A 25897-nucleotide genomic window follows, 5' to 3' on the forward strand; every position below is an offset into this window, starting at 1 on the left:
ATTATTTGTGTAGTGTTCTGATTTCTCATATTATATTTTTATATAAGTTTTTTTATCATTTACTATACTGTTTTTTAGGGCAATTTACAAAAATAAAATATTTGACATTCCAAAATTATGAAAATACAACTTTTGTAGTTTGGATACGAAAATGTAACTTCTACAAATCTATATAAACCGTGGAAGGAGTCCCATAGATTTGAAATACACGTAAACCGCCGGAGGGATTGCACGGTTTACGTTGATGAAACGTTTGGGAAGAAACCGTAGCAGAGGTTCTATGGTTTTTGTGAAGATACAAAACATGCATAAATATGCAAAACACGCATCAAGTTCTATATATATATATATATACCAACCTAGAGTGTCATTTTTATTTCAATAATTTGTCCTTTTACGCTTAAAAATTGAAAAGATTCTAAAATAATAGTCCAAAATAGGGAGTATATTTGAATTTAGTTAAAAGAAAAAGTTGAGTTCTCACCAAAAAAGAAAAAGTTGAGTATACTAAATGGTTGTTGACATAATCAGATCTTCAAAATGTTTGTCCCTAGTAATATTGTAGACTTACAACTTCTTTTAAGGCTTATTTTTTTTCTTTTATTTTGAATTTATCCTTCTTAAGTCACCAAACAAAATTAGTAGCAAATATATGGAATTATATATCATTCAATAATAAAGTTTAAAATTTTAAAAATTTAAATTATATTTATTTAAATTTTAAATGTTTTGGAGTAAAATATGTTATTTATTAATAAAAATTTGAAAGTATTATTTAAATATATATATATATATATATAAATATACGTATTAAAAATTTAAAATATTATTTGAATATATGTATTAAAAATTTGAATGAGTTACTTAAATTAAAAAATTAAAATTTAATTAGAATATAATTTTATTTAATTCAAATTATATTAGATTAAATCAAAATAATTTAAAAATTAAATTTAAATTAGCACCGTACAAATCAATCATTTGCATAAAATTGAATTAGATTGAAACGTATAAATCAAATCAATATTTTTTAAATCATTTAAAATTATATCATTTTTATAATTTGAATAAATTTAAAATATACTACAAAATATAGTCTTATTTCGTTGACAATACAAATAATAGATGTAAATATATCCCACTCACTCTAAGTTGGTATATATAGTGAAACTCGTATATAAACCGTTGAATTCCTTCCACGATTTATGCATGTTTTGCATTCTCACAGAAATCATGGAACCCCTACCACGTTTTCTTTCCAAATGGTTCATTAACGTAAATTTGCATTTTCGTATTTAAACTGCAAAAGTTGCATTTCCGTAATTTTAAAAGCTAAATATTTTGTTTTCGTAAATTGCCCTATTTTTTATATGTATGTTTTGTATGAATTTTTTTTATTTTTGTTTGGCTTTGTTCATATGATTTTTTATTTATTTTATTGTATTTCTTTTATTCATATGACAAATGTTGTTGAATTTTTTTTTATTTTGTATAGTGCTCTAATTTTTTAAGTATTTTATTTATTTTTATGATATTTTTATTATTTTTTGTTCATATAAATTTTTTTGATCCTTTACTACATTGTATTTATGTTGTGTATGAAATTTTTTTATTTTTTATTTCATTTTATTCATATGAATTTTATTTATTTATTATTGTATTTTTTTCACATGATATATGTTGTTGGTTTTATGAAATTTTTATTATTTCTTATCTGTTTGATTTTTTTTATTTCTTTGATGTACTCTATAAAAAAAGGCAAAATAAATAAAAAATTAATTATAAGTAACAATATAGCCATAAATAATAAAAATTTATAGTTCAAAATAATACTAAATTAAAGAGTACTGACAGTGCTAGAAAAATTATAGAATATTTTCTTTTTGTTTGAAATTATAAAATTTATAGTACTCTCTTTCATATTTTTATTTTTTATTGTATTTATTTTATTTATATGATAAATATATTTTTATATTATTTTTCTTAGTGTTTTGATTTTGCATGCATATAAAAAAATTATTTAAATCGATGTCTCTTTTAGTAATTTTTCATCTAAAAGTGATTTTGAGTACTATAATCCAAACAATATTTATTTTATTATAATCAATTTTGGTATAAACAACCGTGATTTCTGTGTTGCACCCTAATCAGTAACCACATAATCTGCCACTACCTATAGTGGATGATGTTCTTCTGTAAACCGCTGCTGCCAGTAACAATTTTTATAGAAATATAAAAAAATGAATTTGCGTCTTCGTATTTCAAAAGTTGTATTTACGTAAAATTAAAATTCAAACATTTTATTTACGTAAATTGGCCTAAAAATTAAATAATACTATTCATTTAATAATTTTTGTTCATTAAATTTAATTAAATTAGTCTAATATTAACAAAAATTAATTATAAATAATATTATTCTAAATTTTATTATTTTTGGTTGAATTTAGTTAAAAAAAATATAATATACAACTTGAGTAAAAAAATTGGTGCATAAACCCAATATGAGATCTTTTGAGAATTTAGTACTCACTATAAGTTTAGGACCATTTTAATCGTTCAAATTTCAAGGTAACTTGGTGGTGTTCAACTTTTGGACTCCCTTTTACAGAGAGTGAGTGAGAGAGAAATTCCAAGTAAAGCGCGCGATTACTTTGAACTTTGAAGTAGCTGCTCCTTTCGGAAACCATGATGGAGTCAGGGAAAGACAACGGCACCAAACTCACCGGTCAACGGCGCGTGGGTCTACTCTACGACGAGAGGATGTGTAAGCACGAGAACCTTCACGACGGTTACCATCCCGAAACCCCCAACCGTATTAGGTCCATTTGGAACAAGCTTCAATCCACGGGCATTACCCAACGGTACTAACTACTTTACTCCTCTTTAGGGTTTTAAATTTCACCATTTTTTTCTTATTATTATTGTTGTGGGTTACGTTAGCTAGAGATGTTATTTTGATTGCTCTAGTTTTCGCTGAGCTGTGGTTCCTTCTGTAACACTTTCAGACTCGTTTTATTGATGAAATTTAGGTTGCCATCTGACAATGGAACAAGACGAAATACTCACAAGAAGATATAGAAAACAGATATACAAAATTTTGTGCTCTTGAGTAAAATTCAATTTATTCTTATTTTTTTTATTTAAAAAATTTGAGACAAAAAATATAATAATAAAAATTAACAAAAATAATAAAAAAATAAAAAATAAGTTGTGTCTTTGTTAGTGTTTTTAGGCACAATATCTTATGTCTCTGTGTTTCTATCTGTCTTTGTGTTCCTGTCTCATTGTCCTCTGTAAACAAACCCAACCTTAACTAGGTTTTGTGATGAGTAAATGGACTAAAGTACACGTGAAAGGGTTTTGGGTAGATAAAAGTACACCAAAGATTAGTAAATATCAAAATACACATCAAGATTGTTTACGATGGACAATAGTGTCGTGCTGTTAGTAAGGGTTTGATATTTATAAATCTTTTGTGAGTATTTTTGTCCATCGAAAATAATCTCTAGGGTGTACTTTGTTATTTAGGAATATTTGGTGTACATTTTTGTCTCTGCCAAACTCTTACACGTGTACTTTTCTTCATTTACTCGTTTTGTGACTGATATTTAAATTTGTCTTGAAATCTACCTTTTGTTTTTTGAATTTTGTTGATGAAATTAACTATGTGACATGAAATGTAATATAGGCAGTGGTGTAAAGGATGATTGATGGCCACAAGTAAAAGAAAAATGGAGTTTTTAATAATTATTTCTACATATTAATGCTACTACAAAACTATAATTATGGTTTGGAGAAGCTTTAGGTGGTATATTTAGTATTTACACTGCAGATCTTCTGGAGCTTGGGAAAATAATGCGAGATGTGTTTTAATTTCTTTTGACATCTATTCAATGGTTCATTAAATTGTGGTAAAGTTAGAAAAATATGATGGTTTTAAGAATGGTGAAGGCCTAATACGAGTAAGAAACTTTCCAATGCTGAGATGGAGGCATGTGTCCCCGTAGTCTTTGAAGTAGCATAATAATAAAAAAAGGTGCTTTCATTGAGAGACTGATGGTGACATTCGGAGAACTCCATCAGCAGACTGAGCTTGCAGCCTTACAACGGAGCCATGTTGAAATTGCTAGTCTAGTTTCAACCACCAACGAGCGAATGGATGATTGGAGAGCCTGTATCAGTCTCTTTATGTTTACTTAAGGTTTTTCCTATAATTAGACTCCATTGTGATGGTTTAGAGTAAATTGTTCTCTCTTCTGTGAAAGTTGTGCTGTTCAATTTTTAGTTCTGAATTTCTAATACTAGGATGACTTTGCATAAAGTGACAAAATCTTACTTCTCTGTTTTGTGCTTTTAATAAATGTGGTGTAACATCATTCCAGATGTGTGATTTTGGATGCTAAAGAAGCTGAAGACAAACATATACTGTCAGTACATTCCAAAAAACATGTGAATTTTATCAAGAAAATAAGCTCAGAGTCAGATTCACGGAGGCTTAAGACTGCGTCAAAATTTGATTCGATATACTTCAATGAAGGTTCATCAGAAGCTGCTTATCTTGCTGCTGGCTCTGCTATAGAGGTGATATTTACATGGATTATTCACATAGTATAAATATCTGTGATTTTTTATGTGTATTAATGAGATAACTGTGGATCCATTATTACAGCCTTTTCGAAGTCTAGATTTGTCTGTGCCTGCCACTAAAGCAGAGTTTGCCATCTGATCTAAAAAATATACTTTCCTGTTTCTAGTATTCCACTTAATTTTAAGTTACTGACTTTGCTCATATTGGTAGTATTGATTGCATTCAATATCTTAGACAACTTTTTTTTCCTACTAAAAGAAACTGGTACAAAATTTGGGCCATCATGAAGTTTTTCTTGAAGTTGTTTGGGAGCAGCAATGTTTTACAAACATTTTAGCTTTTCAATTTGTATTTCAACTTGGAGGTTCTTTCCATATAATATTTCTCATTTTAATTATCAATTTTTGTAAATATAAAAAAAAATATCAATTTTTGTACTTACAAATAATAAAAAAAAAGGGGAAGTTAAGGCTTAAAAGTAAGGTTGTTGACTTGTAACTTGGAGGTCATATGTTTCTGCACATTGCCACAAATGTTTGGCTACTATTCTCAAAAAATGAGCAAACCTAGTCAAGAGAAACTGATGAGGTTGCAGGGCACACCCAACAGTCACCAAAGATACAAAAAGGTATTCCAAGAAAAAACAGCAAGACGACAATGTAAAAATAGGTGCGACAGTAATTTTGAATCTGTGCCACCCCGCACTCACCTGACACACATTGTGAGAAATATCCATATGTGGCCTTCAAATAAGTATATCAAGGTGGAAAGAGATTGTATTTGAGGAAGGAGTTAAGAAATAAGAACTAGAAATAAGATTTACATCTAAATATACCAAATGAATCAAGAGACCGTAATTGTTATCTGGGTTAAAAGACAATGGAGCAATATCAAGGACTGTTTACAAAATCAAACATAAAAATAATTAAAACTTTCTTTTTGTATCATGTACTTTTATCATAATGCTATAGATTTGGTTGGCTATATTGATACATCATTTTATCATCAAAAGAATTATCATTTAAATTAAAGAACTTTATCATGTATCCATCTGAATTTTTCCAATCTATCAGTGAACACATACATTTATTTAGATTGAAGTAAGGTTTTATGTTAATACTATTCTTTTTAACATAACTGAAGATCCTATGATTAATAGGTTGTTGAAAGAGTGGCAAGCAGGGAATTCAATTCTGCTTTTGCAATTGTTAGGCCTCCAGGTCATCATGCAGAACGTGATGAACCCATGGGTTTTTGTCTATTCAACAATGTGGCGATTGCGGCAACGTATCTCTTAGAGGAACGTGTGGGTAACATGATTTCTACTTTCAATTCTGTATTTACCAAGAGTTTTTGGCAGTTAATCTGTCAGTTGCTTTATTTCCACAGGCACCTCACTGTTGTGTTGCCCTGTTTGACAGCCAGAATTAGGTATTAAAAAAATTTTAATTGTTGATTGGGACATCCATCATGGAAATGGTACACAAAAAATGTTCTGGAATGACTCTCGAGTTTTATTCTTCTCTGTTCACAGGTATTATTATTATTTTCATGTATTTTCTGTCCACTTGAACTGATTTGTCCTGTTGTAATTGTTTCTCTCTACCTCAAAATATGTAAAATTTTGTTTCTATTGGTTTTGAGGCCCTAGACCTGACTGCTAGATTGTTTCCTTTTATACACTGGTGATTTAGGAAAATATATGTTGCTATATATGGGATAGGACATTGCATGAATTTGCGAATCATGTTAAATTTTAAAATTGTAGAACAACATGGCTTGTATATAATTGTACATGTATATTTTAAAGAAAAAAATTCATTTTAATTTTAATGATTTAATTTATTTTTATTTAATAATATATATATAAGCTTTCCTTTTTTTTATTGTTATAAAATATAAATTGATTACAGATTTGAAAAGAATTCACACTATGTGTCTTGTCTTGTTAGAGTAAAAGTGGGGAGGGGAAAAAAAATCACATGCGTACGTGCATCCTTTCTGCGTGGTGTAACATTTGACTCGAACATGTGGACATGACACCCAAATAGTGTGTCTATATTTAATAGTTTAGCATCGGGTCTTAGAGGTGGTTTTCAATCAAGACTTTAAAATGAATGTGAATCTCCATAGGTGGTTTTATCACTTTCATTGTTGATCTCAGATCATCTCATGCAGGCATGAATTTGGGAGCTTTTATCCTGCAAGTGATGATGGCTTTTATACGATGGTTGGAGAAGGAGCAGGTGCTGGATATAATATAAATGTACCATGGGAGAATGGAAGATGTGGTGATGCAGATTACTTTGCAGTGTGGGACCACATTTTGCTACCTGTTGCCAAAGAGTTTAATCCAGACATGATTATTGTTTCTGCTGGCTTTGATGCAGGTCTATTGTAGCATAATTTAAATTTGATGTTTTATAGGGGCGAGTTACTGGTTGTTTATACTCTTTCTCAGGGTTTGTAGCCAGTGTTGTTGGTTTAATTATTATTTTACTTCTTTGTATCTTGAAGGAGTATCACCATTACTTCTGATTTTGTACTAAACTACTAATCAGTTGATCATTAATTTATTATTACTGAAACGTAATAACTTTGATAATTTTTAATGAAACAGCCATTGGTGATCCTCTGGGGGGCTGTCGTGTTTCGCCATTTGGTTATTCTGTCCTGTTGAAAAAGGTTAATTTTAAACATTGACTTTTCATGATTGCGCCTTGCATTTGTTTCTTGTAATGCTAATTTCCTGATAAAACTGTTCAATTAACTGTGAAATTTTTTACTGTGTATATTGCACTTTAGTGTCACTATTTTCATGTTGCTTAAAGATGGGCAGTTATCTTTCTTAAACATATAGTGCTACTGCTTGCTTGAGTATCAAGTTTATATGATCTAACTTTAGCATTATTTTCTAGAATAAAATCTGATATAAGTTTTATATGTGAAGATTTTAACTTGGGTGATCAAATATATGAATGGCTGTTACATATTGTTTTACCTTCTATACATTTCAGTTGATGAATTTCGCTGAAGGTAGGATTGCACTAATTTTAGAAGGAGGATATAACCTTGACTCCATTGCAAAGTCGACGCATGCTTGCGTGGAGGTTTTGCTTGAAGACGAGCCTATTGTTGGTTCATCTGAGGCCTATCCATTTGAGTCCACCTGGCGTGTGATTCAAGCAGTAATAACTCATGACTCTAATATATGCTGTTTTGATCCTTCAAGGGGCAAAAGGGTTTTGTGATTTCATTTCTTATTATTTTTGGTTAGGGGGTGAGCAGTGGGAAATGGAAAATGTATTCTTTTCTTTCCTAAAAGCATCATATGGGCTTTTGTTACCCAAAGGTATTTGACATCTATTTAGTGCTAAATCTTTTGTGTTTGCCTTGCAGGTTCGCCAGGAATTAAGTTGCTTTTGGCCTACACTTGCTAATGAATTGCCACAAAAATTAATTTCTCAGATTGCTCCTCCCCCAGTAATGTTCTTTCGATTACTATTGTTCCTTTTTTACAGTTAATTTTGTTATTTCGCTATCGTATAATTTCTTTTTCATTATTTGTTCTTGCATAATACAAATCAAAAAATATTTTAGCAAATAGTGGTATGGTCTCCCTTATTTTTTTAACCTTTTCTAAATAATCTGTAATTTAATGAGACAATAACTATAACTTAAAATTCTGGTTGATTACCTTATATTCACAATGCAAAAATTGCCATGCTATCTTATAGCTTTTTGCTGCTGGCTCATACATTTTGAAAAGAACCATGACCTTTACATTGCAAAGTCGTAGATTCCACATTTTATTGGTAACTTAATGGATTAAGTTTATGTGCAAGAAGCAACTTATGTTTTAAGGGACATTAATTTTTCATTAGATGATTTACTGCTCGTATTTTATCCTATATGCATTCCAAATACATGCAATTTGGGTTATGAAAAGTTTCGAATAGATTATTTTACGATAATATTCTCATTGGAATTCTTTCTGCAACACTGCATTTGCAGCATACTCTTATCTCAAGCTCCGACTCCGAGACAGAGGATGACAAGGGTCGGCAGAATTCAGATCTTGCAGAGCTTCTACAGGATGTCATAAAACCACTTTCTGAGCTGAAGGTTGATGCAGGTAACTGTCGCTTTTTTACACCAAAGATTGATATAAAATTTGAGAAACATCCTGAAGTTTTAATATCATTCATGGCAAAATTTTAAACCAAATAAATATTTTACGTAGAAGAATTGATCATTGATGTGTGTATACCTTTCGAGAATCACGTCAGTAATTAGAAATTTCAGATGGCAACTTTTGAGCAATATGTGGATAAGAAAACTATCCATCATTTAGTATGATGTTTAGTGGGTTTGGTGAGACCAGCTAATCCACATAATTTGCCATAGTCAAATTCACAAATGTGGGTGTTTTGGTTTGCATGTTGATTTGGATCCAAAATCACCCAAGTAGAATTTTTGGCACATGATTGTAACTCTTAGGATGGCAGAACTTTTTTGGATCAAAATATGTCTTTTACCTTATGCGGGGCCCTTTAAGATGGCTGACCAACTTCCAATCCAACTGAATGTTGGAAGTATTTTGGGAATATGTTTGATATGTCCACACATGAATAGCAAGATGCAAAATGTTAATGTATTGTTCGTTACCCACCGTACAGTAAATTGATGTTCTCTCTGATAAAAAAAAATGTTGCATCTTTGTCAATGTTCGGTTGCTCAGGTAAATGGTAATTTGAACGGGGCTGAGGTTGGAGCAAATGGGGTGAGGTGATAGTTTTGGACTTGTGCGCACGCTTCTTGAAGGGAATGACAGCCTGAATCGTCGATGGGTTGGCGGGTGGGGGCCACCTGCAAGGATACACCAATGCCAAAGTCAGTGTTCATATGATGAGGCAGCTAATTAGGGTTAAAATGTGACGTACTTCTAGGGAGGGGTAGGTCCCTCCCTATTTATACTCTGAACTCGAGTGGGTCCTTTCGCTTGGGCCCATCTGCCTGGAAGCTTCTGCTAGCTGTTCAAGTCTTTTTGGCAGGGGCGTGAGGTGCCGGGTGGGTCACTTGGGTCCGTGTCAAGTGACCCGGCGGGTTGGTGGTCCACAGTCGGACCGGGACAGTTGTTGGGCTGGGCCGGAACGTACCAACCGTGAAGCTAGAAGCTCGTGGTTGATGCGTTCAAGTTACTCGCGCTCGCTCGGGTAGAGTCCTAATCAACCCTGGAACCTGTTGACAAGGTCCACAGCTCCAGTGCGCGTGAGTTGCCCCCAACTGTGGCTTAGGGCGTTGCTTCGGTTTCTGTGCTGAAAGCATTAAATGCTCTTTATGGTTGATTTGAAAGCAGGGGGAAAAATCAATTCTACCTCTGTCTTTTTGCACTTCCCTGACGGTTACCATTTTGCATTCTTTTGCTTTTGTCTTCACCACTTCTTCACTTTTCTCACACATTCCCTTCGTCTTTCTCTGCTTTCTGATCGCTGTGCCTTCGGAATTCTGCATCTTGCTTGCTGCGAATCCCACACCCGCCCTCTCTTCATTCCTTCTACTTTCTTCATTTACTGGTAAGCAATCATTTCCTTCTTCCTTCGTTGATGATTGTTGTGCTTGCCTTTGTTACCACTGTTGCTACATGCATTTTGCATTACTTCTAGTGCATTTGTTTGGTTCTTGTCTTGTCTAGGTTAGATTTGCCAATGTTAGCTAGTTCTTAAAAAGGGGGGGGGGTACCATTAGGTGTCTTTTTTCTTGGATCTAGGCCTTTTAGGCCTTAGAATAGTGGTGCAAATTAGAGTAGTGACGTAGTAGAACGTAGTCTTTGTTTCTTCATTTCTTGCGGGTTTCCGATCTCCCGAGTTAACTTAAGTGGTGCCCCCACTGTAGGTATGGCTCAGCAACCTGCGGTGCCGAATCGTGTTGATCATGATATCTGGGTCACATCCGACGAGAAAGATATGGCTTCCTGGGTAACCTGAGAGAAGCTACAAGAGCTTCGCGACTCCGGGCCCTTGTGTGGCGGAGGCCCGGTAGAAGCGAATTACCAAGTTTTCGTCCTGGGTGACCGAGAGTGTATTTGACACCTGAACCTGGTGTCTCCCTGGGTAGTCGACTGGTTGTGGGTGTACAAAGCAATGTTCACCACGCTAGGTGTCCGTCTTCCTTGTTCTCCGTTCATCATCTCTTTGCTAAATCGTTGTGACGTCGCCCTGTAACAGCTTCATCCAAACAGCTGGGCCGCCTTCGTACTTTTGAGATGGTGTGTGAATATTGGGAGCTCCAGACTTCTCTCAACGTGTTTTTTTTTTTTTTTACCTTTTCTTACTCACTAACCCTTCCCGAGAAGGCAAGCACAAGAAAGGCTACCTTTCCTTCAAGACTGTACAGAATAGGCAAATTTTTTGGCCTTTTTGAAGATTCTTTTCATGGTTTCAAAAGTAAGTACTTCAAAGTTAGACCGGCTCTGAGTTGCCATACCTTTTGGCTTACCCTCGAGGGTGAAAGGCGGATCCCGACTTATTAGAGCTTTGGTGTTGGCTCTGACTATCTAATAAAAGTGTCTTATGAGGGGTTAAGTCCGGAGGACTGTCAGATCACAGATATCTTGTTAGCTGTTTTTGGCTAAAAAAATCTTAACTCCCATTTACTAATGGGTGACCGGGAGTCCGATCGTGAATGCGTAGGTAAAATTTTGAATTTCTTTGTTGTCTTGATCTCCCGATCTGTTTGTCTATTTTGCTTGCTTTAAAATGTCCCATTCTTCCGACTTCCTAACTTTGCTTTTCTTTCCACTTCTTGTAGTTGCCATGGCTACTGGTAATGCCAAAATGGCTCGCTTGATGGCCCACTTCTTTCCCTCGGAAGACAGTGACGATGACACCACGGCAACTCCTTCGGTGGAGCCTATGCCTGATGCCGTCGGTGAAGGAATTCGCCAGGTCATCGACGAAGGTGACGAACAGCCCCAACCTTCTGCTGAAGCACTGCTTCAGAACCTTGCTGTCGACGAGGCGGGCCAGGGTCAGGGGGTGGGGTTCGAAGACGACCCGAGCTAACCATTGTAACCAACCCCAAGAAAAGGAAAACAACCCCGGGCTCTAGCAAGACTCTTACTGTCATGGAGAAGAACTTTGACGCGGGATATTTCATTGACTCCCAGCTCCTTCTGGGCACTGAAGAATTCTTCCGGGAAGAAGACCTCGCTGCCCAAGTTAGATGGACTTACCGCAGCCTCCTTCGGGCAGCGGCCATTGTGAGGAAAATGGAACTCGTGTTGGCGCAAAGCCAACTCGCGGAAGGTAAACTTAGGGCTTCCCAGAAGGATATTTCCAAGTTGAAGGCCCAGGAAGAGTTGCTCAAGGCCCGCCTTGCCGAGGAAGAGAAAAAGGCTGAGGAGAGTGCCACCAAGATCAACTATCTGGTGGATCGCGATCTCTCTCTCTCAAGCCAACTTAATAGTGCTCAAGGTCGGGCCACTGTTGCAGAGGCGAAGGTGAAGGAGTTGGAGGAGAAACTTGCCGAGGTCACAAAATCGGCTGAGGCTGCTAAGCAAGAGGCCTTAGCTTTGAAGAAAAAGAATAAGGAAATTGTGAGGGATGCACGGGGAGTAGTCAAGGCTACCGAGGAGAGGATTAAAGCTCAGGTCTTTCTCCTTGCTCCCGACCTGGATACCTCAATGATTGGAGCTTTCAAGATGATTCAGGATGGGAAGATTGTGGATATCCTGAGGCAGTGAGATCTTTGTAAAAAATGTGAATCTTGTACTTTTTTGTACTTTGTTGTATTGGGCCGATCTGATGCCCTTGTCTTGAATGAACAATTTTATCTTTAATAATTAATGTGACCTTGATACCTCGTGCTTTAGATCATTATCGGACCGATGCGATGCCTTTCTTTAAGCTACCATTTTCATCCGTAGTTAGAGCACATTTTTGTTGCTTGTTATTACCTCGCTTGACCGTCAAACTGTTATTCGTAGTAAGTTGGATATCCGTTTCTTGCAATATCGTGGCGCTCGGGGTGATCAATCTTGGGTTGTCGTTTTTATAACTTAATAGTAATAAATCACAGATATGACACTAAGCATGATGTAAATTAACCACGAAAATACAAAAGTCCTTTGCAACAAGTTTAATGAAAGAGAAATGAAGCATCTAACAGAAAAATAACAAATAAAGGACGACAGTAATTTAAATAACAAAGGTGAGGAATGCGAAGTGGTAATCGTTAGGGAGGGAAGTCATCCTTCAAGAGTAAAAACTCTTCAAGTTTGCCATATTCCATGTCTTCGGTACCTTGGTCCCATCAAACTGCTCCAGCTTGTATGCGCCTTTCTCGAGGACTTCTCTTACTCTGTAGGGCCCTTTCTAGTTAGCTGCTAGCTTGCATTGTCCTGGGGTTGGCGTGCCGATATCGTTGCACTGCAACACTAAATCTCCTTTCTCCAAACTCTTGTTCAGCACCTTGCGATTGCAACATAAAGCTATCTTTTGTTTTAGCGCAGCTTCCGACAAATGAGCTATCTTCCTTGGAATGACTGTATCAACACCATATGTAAGCTGGAAGGGTGTCTCTCCGATAGAAGATTGTGGTGTTGTTTTGTAAGACCACAACACGAAAGCTAGCTTGTCTGCCCAAGAGCCTTTTCGCTAATCAAGACACTTTAACCCATTAAGGATAATTTTGTTCGTTGCCTCGGCTTGACCGTTGCTCTGGGGTGTTCCACCGAGAAAAACTTCTGCTTGATCCTCAAACCAGCTAAGAATTTCCCAAATTTTTTATCAGAAAGTTGCGTTCCATTGTCCGAGACCACGATCTTTGGAATCCCAAACCTGGCGATTACTTATTTCCAAAGGAACTTCTAGCAATTTGCTGACAATATGCTGGCTAACGGCTCTGCCTCCACCCATTTGGTGTAATAATCAATGGCCACAATGAGGTACTTAACTTGCCCTGGGGCTACCGGAAACGGGCCCAAAAGGTCGACTCCCCATTAGGAGAAAGGTCGGGAGGCCAACATGGAACTTAGCTATCCCGCTGGGGCTTTGTAAAAATTCACATTCTCCTGACGTTTTCTGCACTTCCTTACCAACTCCAAGGTGTCCCACATCATAGAGGGCCAATAATATCCTGCTTTGATGAGCTTACTGGCTAAGGCTTTCCCTGCAATGTGATGGCAACAACACCCCTCATGGACTTTGCTTAGAACGTAGTCCGTCTGGTCAGGGCGAATGCACCTCAACAGGGTCTGATTGAGTCCTAGTTTGTACAGTTGCCCTTGTATTATTACGTACTTAGCGACTTCTCTTTTTACCACTTTGGTCTCCTTTTCATCTCCAGGGAGCGTCCTGTCTTCGAGGAAGCGTTGGATCGAATTGATCCAAGAGGGATGGTCTGGGGCTTGGGTCAGGCAGAGGGCCACCGATGGCTCTTTTACCAAACCCCGGATAAGGGATCGGTTTTCCGCCCCAGGTTTGGTGCTCGCCAACTTCGTCAAGAGGTCGGCCCTAGCGTTTCTCTCTCTGGGAACATGTTGCGCCACTACCTATTCAAAACCCTTGCATAGTCTTTTTGTTCTCTCCAAATACTTTTGCAACAAAGGGCCCTTGGCTTGGTAAGTTCCATTCATCTGAGTGGTCACGACCTGGGAGTTGCTGTTGACTTAGAGTTTCGTCGCTCCGACCGCTCTGGCTAGAGTTAAGCCGACTATTAAGGCCTCATACTCTGACTGGTTGTTCAAGACCAGGAAGTCGAATTTGGTCGATTGTTCATAGGTCATCCTTTCCGAGCTCTCTAGGATGATTCCGGCCCCTCCGAATGCTTGGTTGGACGCTCCGTCAATGTGAAGCTTCCACCGTGTGTTCGGATTCTCGGGAGCATCGCCGGTTACTTCTACCAAAAAATCTACCATAGCTTATGCCTTGATATCTTGTCGAGGTTCGTACCGGATTTCATATTGGGACAATTCTATTGCCCAAGTCATCATACGACTCGCCAGGTCGGGTTTCTGCAAGATTTCTCGGATGGCCTGGTCAGTCCTCAATGTGATTGTGTGCTCCTGAAAATACTGTCTTAATCTCTAAGAGGAGATTAACAAAGCATAAGCTAACATTTCCAATTTGGTGTACCTCAGCTCCGCTCCTTGGAGCACCTTGCTAATGAAGTATACCAGTTGTTGGAGTTTGTCTTCCTCCTGAATCAAAACGGCTGCCATAGCCTCCTCCGTCACGGCTAGATAAAGGTATAGGGCCTCTCGTTCTTTTGGCTTTCCGAGCACTGGTGGTTCCGATAGGATCTTCTTAAAGTGGTTGAAGGCTTCCTCGCACGCTAGAGTCTATTCGAAGGTCATTCCTTTCTTAATTAGATTGAAGAAGGAAAGGGTCTTTGTTGCCGATGTCCCGAGAAAACGAGACAAAGCCGTGAGTCTACCAGCCAGTCTTTGAACGTTTTTTACACCCCCTGGGCTTGTCATTTGAAGGATGGTTTTGTATTTGTCTAGGTTGGCTTCAACCCCTTTTTGCGTGATCATAAAGCCCAAGAGCTTTCCTGCTTCCATAGCAAATGCACATTTCAGAGGGTTCAGCCTCATATTGTGCTTTCGGAGCGACCCGAAGACAGCTTCCAGGTCGGCAACCAAGTTTCCGGCTCGGCTGTCTTTACCAATATATCATCAACGTATACCTCCACCGACTTGTCGATAAGTTTCCTGAAGACTTTGCTCATTAATCTTTGATATGTGGCTTCTGCATTCTTTAATCCAAACGGCATGGCCCTGTAACAGTAGGTCTCTGCTGGTGTTATAAATGCCGTTTTTTCCTCATCAGGGCGGTGCATCGGGATTTGGTTGTACCCAAGTACGCGTCCATGAAGCTCAGAAATCAGTATCTCGCAGCCGCATCTACTAGGGCATTAATGTTAGGGAGTGGAAATGAATCTTTTGGACATGCCTTGTTAAGATCTGAATAGTCGACGCACATCCTCCACTTCTCGTTGGCTTTCTTAATAAGGACCACGTTTGAGAGCAACGTCGAGTACTCCAACTCTCTTATGAAACTGGCTTCTAACAAGCTGGCCATCTACTTGGCCACCTTGTTAGCCCTATCTGGCGCATCTTTCTTCGCCGTTGTGCCACTGGCTTGGCGTCTGGTTTCATGGCCAGATGATGTAACATAAAATCGGGGTCCACTCTTGGCATGTCAGCCGGGGTCCAGGTGAACAAATCGCAGTTTGCTCTGATGGCCTCGATGAGGAGCTCCTTTAACTTGTGGGGGACGTTTTGGTTTATGAAGGTAAACTTCTCCGTGTCTTCCACCCGGAACTTCTCCAGGTCTCCCTGAAGTTCTGGCCTCGGCTTGTCGTCAACCCTCGCATCCAAATCCGCCAGGAACACCCCAGCTGCTTATTTTGACTTCTTCCTTAGCGAGAGACTGGTGTTGTCATAAGCGACTGCCGTTTCCAGGTCTCCTCGAATAGATCATACAACTCCACTATCCGTTACAAACTTCATCGTGAAAAGCTTTGTGCAAATGATAGCCGACAGCTTGTTGATGGTTCTCCTTCCCAAGATCACATTGTATGCTGTGGAATCCCATAGGACCACAACCCCATGTTGATGGCTTTTGAGGTCTCCTTCTTTGAGCCCTAAGGCATCAAACACGTTCCTACACATGATATTTGAGTTTGTTTCAGTGTCCACTAGGATTCACTTGACAAGATATGTCACGATTCTTGCCGTGATCACCATTGGCGGGTCCTTGGGAAGGTCGTGGCATCAGCGATCTCCCGGGCCGAAAGATATTTTAGGGAGCTCTCCAGATTGTGCACTGAGGTTTCCCGAGGTCATGGCTAGGATATTCGCATCTTTTTTTGTTGCTGATTTTGACTTTGGTAGAATGTCTTTTCCAACAACAACATTGATCACTACTGTTGGGGCGTTTTTCGTATTGTCAGGTGGCCCCTGCCTTGGCGTTGCGGTCCTCCTTGGACCGTTCTCGCTCTCCTCCTCGGTTCTCGAATGAATCGCAAAAACTCAGTCAGCTTGCCTTCCCGAATGTCCTGATCCAAAGCGTCTTTCAAATCGAAACAGTTTTGGGTTTTGTGTCCAAAACCCTTATGGTAGTCACAATACAAACTTTTGTTTTTCCTTGTTCTATCTTTGAGTTGCCGAGGTTTGGACAGTATGCCCTTATCTGCAATTTGCTGATAGACTTCCGCAATAGGTGCTGTGAGAGGGTATAATTAGTAAACTTGCCCACCTAGGGAAACGGTTTGAATGGCTTCTCGGACGTTCCTTTCTTTGGCACCTCCCTTGGCTTTTCTGTGTACCTGGCCTGACGGGCTGATGGGTTGGGAGGCTGCCGCTTATTGGCGGCCACCACTTGACTAACTTCTTCATTGTTGATATACTCTCTCGTCACATTTTGAATTTCTTGCATGGTCAAAACAGGCTTTGTAGTGAGATGTTTCCCGAAGTCCTCATTCAACATGTCAAGCATAGACTTGTCATCGAGTCCGTCAAGCCATTAATCTCTAGACATTCATCGTTGAACCGTTCGAGGAACTTCCTCGTCGGCTCGCTAGCGCGTTACGTTACATCTAGCAAGTTGATCGGGTGCTTGGCTTTGGCTATCCGTGTGGTGAATTGCGAGTTGAAACCTATTTTGGCCCCTGAAATTTTTGACCGGCCTCAATTTCGACCTCCAAATTTATAGTTACTCAATTAACACCCCCAAATATTAGATTGTGCCCCACGCTTGCTCCTGTAGTTATCTCTGTTAACGGGGATCTGATGTAGCACGTTAAGTTGATAGAGTGTGTGTGGTACCTAACTTGCTAGAATGAATGTGTGATGAGTGAATGATGTGGCAAAAGTTGAATGAAATCAATTTGCAGCCCTCTTTTCCTAATATGTTTTAGACTTTGCTGGAGAAATTGAGTTCATTCAACTTTTGCCATGTCATTCACTCATTACACATTCATTCTGCCAAGCTGGGTTCCACGTGGATACACACTCTGTCAACTTAACGTGTGTAACACCCTACCATACAGAGTCTTATGCTTAAGTCATAATTCAGAGATGGCAAGGTATTACGACCTCTAAAACAAAAATTTAGTACGTATAGTAGTATGAATGATTGATTATAACTAGGAGCCTTGTAGAAAAAAGGGGTAAACAAAAACCGCAACTCGAAAGCGCAACACTCCGATCACTAACACAACGAGCAAAGGATAAGCTAACGCAAGATCATATATATAAAGAGTATCAAAAACAGGAATATCAAGACTCAAAATCCGGCTGCGAAGGTAACCGGTTCGAGCATAGCAATATATACATATAATAAAATAAGGAAAACCCCAAGGAAAACCCAAAGGGACACAAATACCAAAAACCTAATCTCCAAAATTCCCTCTAGAAGGAGTCATCACAGTTTGTATTATTTAATGGAGATAAAAGTATCTAAACAAGATATATAAATCAAGATAGAGTCCCGAGAACAAGAATCTTCGCTAATCCAGAAGTCCCCAGCATGCCTCAACGAGAAGCCTCGTGTCCTGCATCTGAAAACCACAAAATCCGCATGGGTGAGAACCAGAGGTCCCCAGTACGGTAACAGCTTCCACATATATAATACATAATAATAGAGGAAAGCCGAAGGCAATCCTAGAACTTCCTCCAGAAAATATCAAAGCTTATAAACAAGCTAAACCGTAAGCGGCAACTAACTAAAGATCCTTCAGTCTAACTAATACTTCCCTTTCTACTTCCTTCAGACCTCCCAACAACCAGCAGGAGTATAATATAGCAAACACAGTTATATCAGACAAGAGATTTACAAATAGGAACAAATAAGGCATTTAGGCAATTAGCAAGTAATATGCAGTCAAATAGGCAATCTCAAACAATTCATGTAGTATGCTTATGATGCATGCCTGTCCCTAGTGGCTGATGATATCATCTGTCGGTTATAGAGCCAACCCGACAAGTCCTGGTAGCTAGCCATTGGACTGTCCCTCTGTCGTGCATCCCCAACTCGAGTTATACTCATCATAAACTTGATCATAATCATGATCCATATCCATCACCCTCACTGGTGAATATTTATCCATCACCATCACTGGTAAATATTTATGGGGGCGAGCTCATCCGGGCCTTTCACAGTGCCCGGCCACACTTACGACATAGGGTCAAAAGAGCTTCGAGTCTCAACCTGGAGCACATGGTGGCTAGCCATTGCTACTACCCAGGGAAACCCTCATCTCCAATGGTGGAAGTGCAAACCTTCACAATTCAATCAACATCATATATGCATTTATACTTGGCCATAAACATGGCTCCGCCGTAACACGGCAATAATCTAGCCATCCGGCTCACGGTTAAATCCATAACCAGCCAATTCATTAACAATTACGGCCCTTCGGCCCATGGCACAACAAGCACTTCCACCGCCATTCTCCGCATCTCACATAATCATCTTTGATCCTCAATGATCATTCATTTTTCCCTTGCTTCACTCGCAAGTTACCACATTCACTAGCCCTTTTTCTCATGCTAGGCATATCATAATGATTTAAGACATAAGTGGTGAGATCGGAGGCTTAGGAGTATGAAATTTGGCTTTTAAAACTCAAAAATCAACTTTGGGATGAAAACAGGTCCACGCGTACGCGCACGCATGGATGGCGCTTTCTCGAAGAACGGCGCGTACGCACCAAGTGCGCCTACGCGCGAGGGGTCATTCTGCTAAAAATTTTCTAAGTTAAAAGCTGCAGAATTTACAGATTCAAACCCCAATCTTCCGACGGACATAACTTCCTCATTTTAAATCGTTTTTCACCCGTTCTTCGAACGGCATGGACATCCCGGATCCAATTTCATTTCTAAACAGATTTGGCACAAATCAGAGATCCGTAGTCCAAGTTATGTCCCGTCAAAGTATGCCCAAAAACCATGTTTTCATACAAAACCACAAGGTGCCATTTTCAAAACAAGCCACTTTCAACTCTTTTCAAAATCAATCAAACATGCCAATTTCAACCCTTCTCTTTGAAATCATTCAAAATGTACCAAAATCAACAACAAGCCATCCTCAACTCACACATTGACACTTTACCAAGGTTTCCAAAACCACATCTAACCATTTTAACACTTCTCAATCAAATGGCTAAAGGACAAACACAATATCATGTCATACATCCTTTCTCATCCCAATTTCCAATAATACCATTTCCAATTAACCATCATTATACATAATCAATATCATACTCACCATCAACATGGTACCACCCATCAATTCAACCTCAATCATCCATCAAGCATATATCACAACATGCATTTCTCATATTTCACACAATCAAGGCATCAATATTCATAATCACATATATGAACACATCATATATTTCAACCATTCAACAACACCAACAATTCAATGCCTATCTTAGGGCCTCTAGCCTAAGTATTTCCTACCACATTACATATTAGATACGGGAAACCAAAACCATACCTTAGCCGATTCCCCAAGCTCAACCGGAGCACTTCCAAACCACTTGTCCACAAGCTCTCAAGGTATCAACACCTCCAAGAACAGATTTTATCACACAAAACCCTCTTCCAAGCTTTCCAAAATCACCAATCAAGCTCCAATATTCACATATACACAACCTAAGCCACAATCATCATACCCATACACAACATCTCAATACCCAAACATCATAGAACAACAAATTATACTAGGGTTGAGAATCTTACCACACCCAAGGTCCAAGGAGACAAGATTAACCTTCTCCTTCAAGAGAGTTGGGTCCTATAACATCAAAGAACCCAAAATCTCAACATTTTTGCTCATGAAACTCGAAATCAAGGGCTGGAATTTCGAACAGTAAAACGTAGATTACCTCAAGATTGATTGTATGGGTTTTGTAGAGCTCTCCGTGGTGAACGCGTGGCCGCAAACGGAGCGGCAATCGGAGCTCTAGATCAAAAGTTATGGTGGTTTGAAGATCAAGTGAGAGAAGGAAGTTGAGAGAGTGTTCTTCCCCCTTCCATCTCAATTTTCAGCGTGTTTTGGTGTTGTGTGAGGAGAGAGAGTGCTGAAAACTAGGGTTTTGGTTTAGTTATGTTGGGCCAAGGGCCCACTTTGGGTCCGGTTGGTCCGGTTTGGCCCATTCGATCCAATCTTGGTCCGATTTCTATAAAATTGGTACCGAAATTCTCGTCTCAATTTCCTCTATCACATTTAGCTATAAAAATAACATTTTTGGCTTTCTAGAATAAATTCTCATTTATGGGTTAATTAACCATTAATTAACCGGGTCTTACATTCTACCCACCTAATTGGGAATTTTGCCCACAAAATTCAAATTCAATTACCTGAGAATAAGTGCGGATAATCCGTTCGTATCTCCGACTCAAGTTCCCAAGTGTGTTCTTCAACACCGCCTCGACTCCAAGCCACTTTGACTAATGAAACCTCTTTTCCACGCAATCGTTTGATACTAGTATCGTCAATTCTAACTGGAGCCACTGGAAGCGTCAAATCTTCTCTTAACTGAACTGATTCAGGTTCTAACACATGGCTAGCATCAGGAGTGTACTTCCGAAGCTGTGACACGTGAAACACATCGTGCAGGTTCGAAAGATGAGGTGGTAGAGCCATCCGATACGCCACCGGCCCAATCCTCTCCAGGATCTGAAATGGACCAATGTATCGAGGATTCAACTTCTTTGCTTTAATCGCTCTACCTACTCCTGTGGTCGGAGTAACCTTCAGGAAAACATGATCTCCTTCCTCAAATTCCAAGGGCTTCCGCCTCTGATCGGCGTAACTCTTTTGGCGACTCTGCGCCGTAAGCATCCTGTCTCGGATTTTCTTGACTTGTTCAGTGGTTTCAGCTATCATTTCTGGCCCCAACAAGCCTTTCTCTCCAGCTTCATACCAACATAGTGGAGATTGACATTTCCTCCCATACAATGCCTCATACGGAGCCATTCCGATGCTCGCATGGTAACTATTATTGTATGCAAACTCCACTAACGGCATATACCGATCCCAATTCGTCGGTTGGTCCAAAACACAAGCTCTCAACATATCCTCTAGTGTTTGGATCGTCCTCTCAGATTGACCATCTGTTTGAGGATGGTAAGCTGTACTCAAGCTTAATCGGGTTCCAAAAGCTTTCTGAAATGCACCCCAGAACCTCGAAGTGAAACGAGGATCTCTATCAGAGATTATAGTAGCAGGTACACCATGGAGTCTCACAATCTCCTTTATGTATAACCGAGCTAGCTCCTCAAGGGTGTAAGTCATCCGAATGGGCAAAAAGTGAGCTGACTTCGTCAGTCGGTCCACAATCACCCAGATAGCATCAAAACCAGTCCTAGTCCTTGGCAATCCCGACACAAAGTCCATTGCAATACTTTCCCACTTCCATTGCGGAACCTCTAAAGGTTGCAACATCCCGGAAGGTCTTTGATGTTCAATCTTTACCTTTTGACAAGTTAAGCACTTTGAAACATATTCCGCCACATCATTCTTCATACCCGGCCACCAAAACATCGCCTTTAAATCATGGTACATCTTAGTACTTCCCGGGTGAATGGAGAATCCGCTTTTGTGTGCCTCCCTTAAGATATCTTGTCTCAAAGTACCAACATCCGGCACAATGATCCTACCCTTGAATCTCCATAACCCATCTTTTTCTTCCGACACTCTCCACTGTTTTCCTTGCTCGATAGCCGGTAACACCTTCCATAATGCTTCATCATTTTCATGAGCCTTTAGGAGTTTGGACTTAAAGTCACTTGAGATTTCTAATCGGCTCAAACACAAGTTTCCAGATACTTCTCGAGCACCAATTTTTAGACTCTCGAATCCCTTGAGCAACTTCTCCTCTTGAAGCATCATCCAAGACGCATATAACGACTTCCGACTTAACGCATCCGCCACTATATTCGCTTTTCCCGGATGGTAATTCAACTCAAAGTCGTAGTCCTTCAATAATTCCATCCACCTCCTTTGCCTCATATTAAGCTCTTTCTGATCAAAGAGGTATTTCAAACTCTTGTGATCGGAAAAGACTTGGAACTTAACCCCATAGAGATAATGCCTCCACACCTTCAAGGCAAATACGACCGCAGCGAGTTCCAGATCGTGCGTAGGGTAACTAACTTCATGAGGTCTCAACTGTCGTGAGGCATACGCCACCACATTATGATGCTGCATCAGCACGCACCCTAGACCCTTCAACGATGCATCACAGTACACCTCAAAAGGCTCGTTCGGCTCAGGTAACACTAACACAGGTGCAGTGGTCAACTTTTTCTTCAATGCCTGAAAGCTCTCCTCGCACTCAGGAGTCCAAACAAACAGAGTGTCTTTGCGAGTTAACTTTGTCAACGGCAAAGCTAATTGCGAAAAGCCTTTGATGAACCTTCGGTAATAGCCAGCTAAACCCAGAAAACTCCTTATCTCAGTTACTGTGGTTGGTTGCTTCCATTCCATTACAGCCTCCACCTTAGTTGGATCTACGGCTATTCCCCTCTTACTCACCACGTGACCCAAAAACTTTACCTCATCCTTCCAAAACTCACACTTAGACAATTTCGCATAGAGTTTCTTCTCCTTTAAAATTTACAACACGGTCCGCAAGTGTTCCGCATGCTCTTCTTTGGTCTTGGAGTAAATTAGTATGTCGTCAATGAAGACAACAACGAATTTATCCAGAAACGGACGGAACACTCTATTCATGTAATCCATAAACACCGCAGGAGCGTTCGTCAACCCAAAAGACATTACAGTATACTCATAATGACCATAACGAGTCCTGAAAGCAGTCTTAGGGATATCCTCACCCCTCACCCTTATCTGGTGATAACCGGATCGCAAATCGATCTTGGAGAAAACCCCAGCTCCTTGTAATTGATCCATGAGATCATCAATCCTCGGCAATGGGTATTTATTCTTTATGGTGACCTTGTTCAGCTGCCTGTAATCCACACAGAGCCGCATACTTCCATCTTTCTTCTTTACCAGTAATACTGGAGCACCCCACGGGGAAACACTTGGTCGGATAAAGTTCTTACCCAACAATTCCTCTAACTGAGACTTTAGCTCGGCCATCTCTAACGGTGACATCCTATAAGGAGCACTTGAGATTGGTCCCGCCCCAGGCACCAACTCAATAGCAAACTCGACCTCTCGGTTAGGTGGAAATTCCTCAATATCATCGGGAAACACTTCCGGAAACTCACACACTACCGGAATCTGATCCAACCTTTGATCATCACCCGAAACACCCGCGGTTAACAATAGGATACCCTGACATTCGATTCCAGAACAGTTCACCATCATTGAATTCAAGTAATAATTATTCACCACAACCGGCCCTTCTGTATCCTCCGGCATAAAGTACACCGACTTGGTAGAACAATCAAGCAGGACATGGTTTTCGGATAACCAGTCCAATCCCAAGATAAGATCAAGACCGATCATCGGTAAGCAGATTAGATTATGGACATAATCACGCTGCTTGAACCTAAACGAAACTTTCGGGCATCCTAGTCTAGTTACCATAGCTTCATGGGTAGCATTATACACTTTTAAGTCATAACCTAAGGTTACGATCTTCAACCCTAACTCATGGGCTTTCTCAAATGCAATAAATGAATGCGATGCTCCCGAATCAAATAAAGCATTTAAAGTTTGACCAGCCATTTCACAATTACCTCGAATGAGTGTCTCAGATCCTTCTGCACCCACAGCTGAGGTGGTGAACACCCGACCAGTCTGTTGTGCTTTCCCAGCACCTTGCTTTTGCTTCTCTGGACAACTTGCGGCTTTATGTCCCGCCTTTCCACAATTGTAGCACAAACCCCATCCGGCCTTGCATGGTACTCCCGGATGGTGACTCCCACACCTAGTACAAGCTTGATCATTCTGAGGCTGCTTCCCAAACCTTTTCCCTTGGGAGTAGTTGTTGTTGGGCCTCCTAAAAGAACCTCCCCTCTTGAAAGACAGACCTCTAGGTGCAAAGCTCTTCCCTCGGTTCTGTGGAAATGATCCTTTGTGACTTCCTTTCTCAGCGGCTGCCTTCTTCACACACTCTTCAGCAACCCTACACTTGTTCACCAATTCGGAGAAAGTCCTAATCTCCATTGGCCCCACCGAACCGAAAATATCACTCCGGAGTCCTCCCTCGTACTTAACACACTTCCATTCCTCATATTCCACCGGAGTCCCTTGACACATACGAGAGAATTTGAACAACTCCTCAAACTTGTCAGTATACTCAGATACGGACATAGTACCCTGCTTCAGCTGCAACAATTCAAGCTCCTTGGCCGTCCTAGCAGAAGTCGGAAAGTACTTCTTATAGAACTCCTCTTGGAAGACATCCCAGGTGATATAATCATCACCGTGCTGCAGAAGACGACGGATACCTTGCCACCAATGCGACGCTTCACCTGTGAGCATATAGGTAGCGAACTCGACACGCTGTCCTTCAGGTACCACTTGTGCTTGCAGTGCTCGCTCTATAGCCTGAAACCATGTATCGGCCTCAGTCGGGCTAGTAGTTCCCTTGAACTTAGGTGGATTAACCTTCAAAAAGTTTGCCAAGGTCATCGGACCCTGAACTCCACCTCCATCATTACCATGGTTGTTCATCTGTTGACCAAGAGCCTCAGCAGTGGCTTGCATAGCAGCAGCCATGTTCTCCAACGCAGCCATAAAGTTCACCGGGTCATTAGGATTAGTCTCCGGCGCACGAGCAGTCGTATGTCCTCTCCCACGGCCTCTACCGCGTCCACGAGGCGCCATCTGGTTCCTATACACACCAAACAATCGATATTAAGTTGATCAGTCTCAATATCGGAAGTTTAGTGCTTCAAAGTCCCAAATGCATGCTCATGAACGTTTATGCCAATTATATCAAGTAGATATACTAACAGCACATAACACACACACAGAGAATGCATAGAAGCATAGTCAGTCCATTCCTCAGGCTCTACAGGAACGAACTGCTCTGATACCATAATGTAACACCCTACCATACAGAGTCTTATGCTTAAGTCATAATTCAGAGATGGCAAGGTATTACGACCTCTAAAACAAAAATTTAGTACGTATAGTAGTATGAATGATTGATTATAACTAGGAGCCTTGTAGAAAAAAGGGGTAAACAAAAACCGCAACTCGAAAGCGCAACACTCCGATCACTAACACAACGAGCAAAGGATAAGCTAACGCAAGATCATATATATAAAGAGTATCAAAAACAGGAATATCAAGACTCAAAATCCGGCTG

General features: G+C 39.7%; 1 protein-coding gene across 1 annotated transcript in view; it reads left to right on the forward strand.

Annotated features, from left to right (window-relative positions):
* The first annotated feature begins 2541 nt into the window (after positions 1 to 2541).
* The window catches only part of LOC112722582 (histone deacetylase 5), a 29500-nt gene continuing 6144 nt past the window's right edge, over positions 2542 to 25897 (forward strand). Inside the window, exons 1-9 of the mRNA XM_025773664.3 lie at positions 2542 to 2861; positions 4383 to 4581; positions 5748 to 5894; positions 6010 to 6122; positions 6767 to 6978; positions 7209 to 7273; positions 7606 to 7776; positions 7988 to 8071; positions 8603 to 8723. Coding sequence (XP_025629449.1) covers positions 2686 to 2861; positions 4383 to 4581; positions 5748 to 5894; positions 6010 to 6122; positions 6767 to 6978; positions 7209 to 7273; positions 7606 to 7776; positions 7988 to 8071; positions 8603 to 8723 — 1288 coding nt within the window. The 5' untranslated portion in view covers positions 2542 to 2685. The remainder of the gene's footprint in view (positions 2862 to 4382; positions 4582 to 5747; positions 5895 to 6009; positions 6123 to 6766; positions 6979 to 7208; positions 7274 to 7605; positions 7777 to 7987; positions 8072 to 8602; positions 8724 to 25897) is intronic.

Source organism: Arachis hypogaea, chromosome 11 (genome assembly GCF_003086295.3).
Source record: "Arachis hypogaea cultivar Tifrunner chromosome 11, arahy.Tifrunner.gnm2.J5K5, whole genome shotgun sequence".
In the NCBI taxonomy this organism is placed as follows: domain Eukaryota; kingdom Viridiplantae; phylum Streptophyta; class Magnoliopsida; order Fabales; family Fabaceae; genus Arachis; species Arachis hypogaea.